This window comes from Eptatretus burgeri, chromosome 11 (assembly GCF_056783735.1).
Source record: "Eptatretus burgeri isolate ZD-2024b chromosome 11, Ebu_testis_v1, whole genome shotgun sequence".
NCBI classification, from domain to species: Eukaryota; Metazoa; Chordata; class Myxini; order Myxiniformes; family Myxinidae; genus Eptatretus; species Eptatretus burgeri.
The window spans coordinates 16138253-16143252 of record NC_140971.1 but is presented as its reverse complement, the minus strand read 5'-3'; the positions used below and the strand labels follow the sequence as shown (position 1 = coordinate 16143252).

Genomic DNA, 5000 nt, shown 5'->3' with positions numbered 1-5000 from the left:
GCAAGTGAGTAAATCACACCAAGTGGAGATGGAGTTACAAACTGGACAAAAATATACTACAAGGAACTTTGGAAGAGGAGGAGGATAAGGAGACCATGCAGGCCATCTTGGCTGCACTACACCAACCACAGAGTGGGGTAATTTAATTGTGATATCGCATATGCGTTGTTTTATGTGTAAAAAGCTGTTGACAACCTTCCCCACATGTGTCTGAAACCGTTTTCCCTTCATACCATTTTTTTAATGTTTCTACCTTCGTAATCCGTCTTTTATGTCCTTGAAAAAGGTCCAATAGGCCATCAGGCACTAGTTTAGGTGGGAAAAGCCGATCCAACATCACCATCCGACCCATGCCGATCTTGGTGGTGTTAACACCATCTGGGTAAACTGTCAGAGGTTCACCCTGCCCATGGACCATGCAAGGGATCAATAGCAACCAAATGGGGATGGTCTAAGTACATCACAGATTATGGTGGGGGCTGATGATGCAAAATGGCATGTCAGGCTCAGCAGGAGAAGATGCCAAAGAAACTTAGCCAAGCTTAGCCTGTACATTAGAGACATCGGGGGTCCTCCACAGGACAAGCAGTTGCTGCCGCCGCTTACAGCTACGCCCCCACCCAAGCAAGCTGCACCTTACTCTCCCCCTCACGCAAGCTCCACTCTGTAGCCTGAGACCATTCCTAAACAAGCTGCATCTCCACTTGGAACTCAGTGCATCCTGTTGGTTTTGTTGGGATTCTTAGTCATATAATTACAATCGGCAAATGGCCCCGATAGGAAGCATAGAAAAACTCCGGGTTGGAGTCATTTTCAGGAAGTTACCGAGTCAAACGTCAAAATTGGTCATGACATTAAGGTTTTTGACTTTCCGAGTTTCTGTACTTCAACCAATCCAGAGCAGAATTCAAAAAATAAAAAATGAGAGCTTACCTCAACCTTTACAGTCTAAAGTAGTTAGCAATTGGTCTGGTGTGCTCCTTTCAATTTCACAGGGGTCAAAGTTGAAATTTGGTCACAAAATTAAGAGTTTTTATTTTCTGAGCTTTTATGTCCAACCAAATCCAGACAAGAATTGGCACACACATAACTTGCCACAGCAGCTTCAAAATAAAGCCGACAAACATTGGTCGAAATAATTTTCTTAGGGGCGAACGTGGACGTAGTTGAGGTGACATTGCACTCGCTTGCAAATGTCTGACATTTTAGTTTTATTTCCACCGACAATGAAGGAGGACGTGGTTATGTTTCCACCAATGTTTGTCTGTCTGTGAGCAGGATATCTCAAAAAGTTGTGCACGGATTCAGATGAAACTTGGTGGACAGGTTGTGTGTGTGACACGTATGAATTGATTCGATTTTGGTGAAGATCAGAATCCGGATCTGGATAAGATAATTATTTAATTTTCAAAGTGATTCTTCACCATTGAGAGATTGGGCCAAAAACGATATAGTACTGCATAGCTTGATATTTCAAAAATGTATTGGGACCGAGATGTTCTCGTGGATCAGGCATTACGTGGCGGAGGTATGCGTTCTACCGAGTGCCCTTCTCGTACGAGACGTTTCTGTATTTAATTTGATTATCCTGTGAATGCGCCATAACTCTGTTCAATACGAGTTTACATTTCTTCGTTTTGTTTTTGTTTGCCTTTTGTAGTCTATTTGGCATGTATGCAAGTGTGTGTTCGAGTAAGTGTTTGTAAAAGACAGTTCCTTCAAATGTACAGACAAAAGTAACAAAAATCTATATTTTCATAGGGCTGTTGTGGCAAAATATAGACAGCATGAGAAGAGGCGTCATTTGGACAAATAGCGACATTGCGTCACGTTGAATAAAATGCAGCACCGAAGGATGTAGGATTCAGCGATTAGATTGCATGGAAACATAGGAATGAATGCACGAAACAAGATGTGTTGTTCGAGCTAAATGTACCAAACGGATGGAGGAAGGCAGATAGCTTAGGACTTAGGAAATATCTTCACGGGGTATAACCATGGATCACTAACTAAAAATGAGACCGTGCAATGATCATAAGGAGTTTTCCAAGTTTATGTTGAGACTAGTCCGGTGTGTGTTGAACCACCACAGGTGTTCAGTGGAATCAGGCCAAAAATGAACCAGGTAAGGAAACGGTGAACTAGCACAACATGGGGAGGGACATTTCATTTTCCCCGAGATGAAGGCCATGTGGACCGGCCAGTCAGTTTTTTTAAATTTTGTTTGCAGCACAAAGTTGTGGTTAGCATCATTGGCTCGGGGTATGGTTGTACCGCTGATGCAGTGCCCCCTGCAGCAGGTGTTTGGAATTTAGCTAGGGTGTCAGCAATAGCTCATTTACTCTTCATGAAGGACTCTATGGGATCTTTACCTCCACCACCTAATGTTGGCAGATGGGACCACTCAGTTTAACATGCATCTGATGGACGGCACACACAATCATGCCATGCCCAACCAGTGAAACACCAGGATGACAGTTTATTGCTGGACTGAGATTCAACTCTAGGCTAGCCTGCCCAGACTAGCTGGTATTAAGGAAGGACTTGGCACAGTGAAGGAAACTCTATCGATGGAAGGCAAATCAATGGAGGCTCGCTCGCTTTGGAGGCCATCCTGTAGATTTGTTCAGTTCAGAGCAGATGACAGTAGATAAGGAAGTGTGTGGAGTTAGTCTATATGTCAAAGGATGGCCAATTAATATGATTTCTGGTTTTGAGAGGCACTCCTTTCAAAGAGAAAGGGTGAGGATGCAAGACTCGACTGGCTTTGAGCAACATGGTTTGAAATCATCGAAACGTCACAATGATGGAAAGGAAACAACTTTGCGCCACAGTTCACCGAATAACACTCAGAGCGAGTTTGTTCGAGTCACATTCAGGCTTTCTGTCTCAAAATCTGTGGTGGAAGTAAGAAACCGTGTTCATGAAACCACCAACTTGTTTACTTTGAATGTTTACTGTTTTGCAAGAAAAGTTAAATCACAAACTTTGCCTCTCAATGCTTTAATACAATGTCATGCCATAACTTATTTGCAATCCATTTACTTGCATAACTAGCTGTTCTAACCAGAGTTGGTGTCAAAGCCACCCAATACTCGCCTGTTTATACATTAATCATTTTTAAAAGACTCGTCTAATAATTAATATTTTTTATAAAGCATTGCAATGAAGTCTGATCCAAATAATTTTTAAGCAATATATGTATTTGTATATTGTAATCAGTAACAAGAGCTCAAGTGAGCACAATATACACCCAAACAAGGTATATACAGAATTGTGCTACTACATGGAAAACAGCATCCTGGTTGCCATGGCAACCACTTTAGATGACGAACGTATGTCGCGACACACCGTCTCCACAGTCTGTACCTATGTACCAAATATGAAACGTGAAAGTTGAAAACTTTGGGAGTTTGAGTGCGGACAGGAACGGATGGACGGACGGACGGATTACGGACTGACAGACAGACAGATGGATGGACGGACGACAGGTATCACATAATATATCGGGTGTATAAAAATAGTGTGGTAGATAAAAACATTAGAAAGGAAAAAATAACTTGCACCAAAAACTTTAACATTTTCACGATCACGCTGAGGCTCACGCCGGGGGTATCACTATAGCTCTCTGTTCTTCGAACAGGCGAGCTAAAAACTGGTCCAAGCCAAATAATGCAGTCAATTCTGCAGACTACCCCCTCCACAAACCATCCTGCCCACTTGACATGTTCTGCCACAATATTTTTCCTGATCAGTATAAATATACAGGTTTTGTTATTCAAAAGAACAAATCAAATAATTGGGGAAAGGTTGATTCTGTAATGAGGAAGAGGAAGTTAAGGCAGAACATTGATCACATCTGGCATGGTGAAATGGGGGCATGGGTGGGGGGGGGAGATTACATTCAAAGAAAAAGAAAAGGAAGAAATTAAAGGGGGGGAGAGGTGTGTTCAAACAAATAAAAAGTCAGGACATTTTTGTGAATGGACAGGTGCAATGAGGTGTTAAATCCAGGTTTCTGAGATACGTACCACCAATCTTTGCATTGTATGCAACTCCCACACCACACACGCTGTTATTTGCCACTGCTGCCACCTCACCAGCACACCGTGTCCCATGGCTACGTGGAGGAGAATGACAGGAAGCGGCAGAGACAAGAATATTGGAGATTTGCAATAATGGAATCAGTGCCTAATTGAGGCCATTCTATAGTAGTTCAGGTGAAGAATAGAAATAAAATTATGTCACGAGTTACACAAGAATTTCACTTGCCCGAGGAACTACTGACATGCGATACCTTCAAAGTAGGCACCTTTCCAGGTAAAACACAACATTCGAGCATCCCCAGAGATTTTCACAATGGAAGGTCTCTTCTGAATATTGTGCAATTACCTTTCCATGGAAATGATTGCCAATGCGATTGACTCGACAAACTTCCATCGGTCTGTATACAAATATATATATATATATATATATATATATATATATATAAAAAACATATAACATATATATATATATATATATATATATATATATATATAAAAAAAATATAATATATATATATATATATATATATATATATATATATATATATATATATATATATATACACACACAACATATAAAAATATATAACGTATAACTTATATATATATATATATATATATATATATATATATATATATATATACACACACAACATATAAAAATATATAACGTATAACTTATATATATATATATATATAAAAGCAATAGGGCTTTCAAGCCAGCTTGAAGAAGCCCTAAATATATAACATATAAATATATAACATACAACATATAAATATATATAACATATAACTATATAACATATAACATAAATAAATAACATATAACATACAACATATAAATTAATTAATTAATATATAAAAAATAAATTATATATATATGTATATATTGTTACGGCTGTGGAAATTCGCAAACCACCATCCAGGTCCCGTAGGTGAGGTATCTCTTAAGTA

At 39.3% G+C, this 5000-nt stretch overlaps 1 protein-coding gene across 3 annotated transcripts in view; it reads right to left on the bottom strand.

The window, feature by feature from the left end:
* Positions 1 to 5000, bottom strand: part of LOC147016565 (furin-like) — a 107974-nt gene that overhangs the window by 32500 nt on the left and 70474 nt on the right. For all 3 annotated transcript variants that reach the window (XM_085845338.1, XM_085845341.1, XM_085845339.1), the window contains one exon: positions 4032 to 4120. In XM_085845338.1, coding sequence (XP_085701464.1) covers positions 4032 to 4120 — 89 coding nt within the window. The remainder of the gene's footprint in view (positions 1 to 4031; positions 4121 to 5000) is intronic.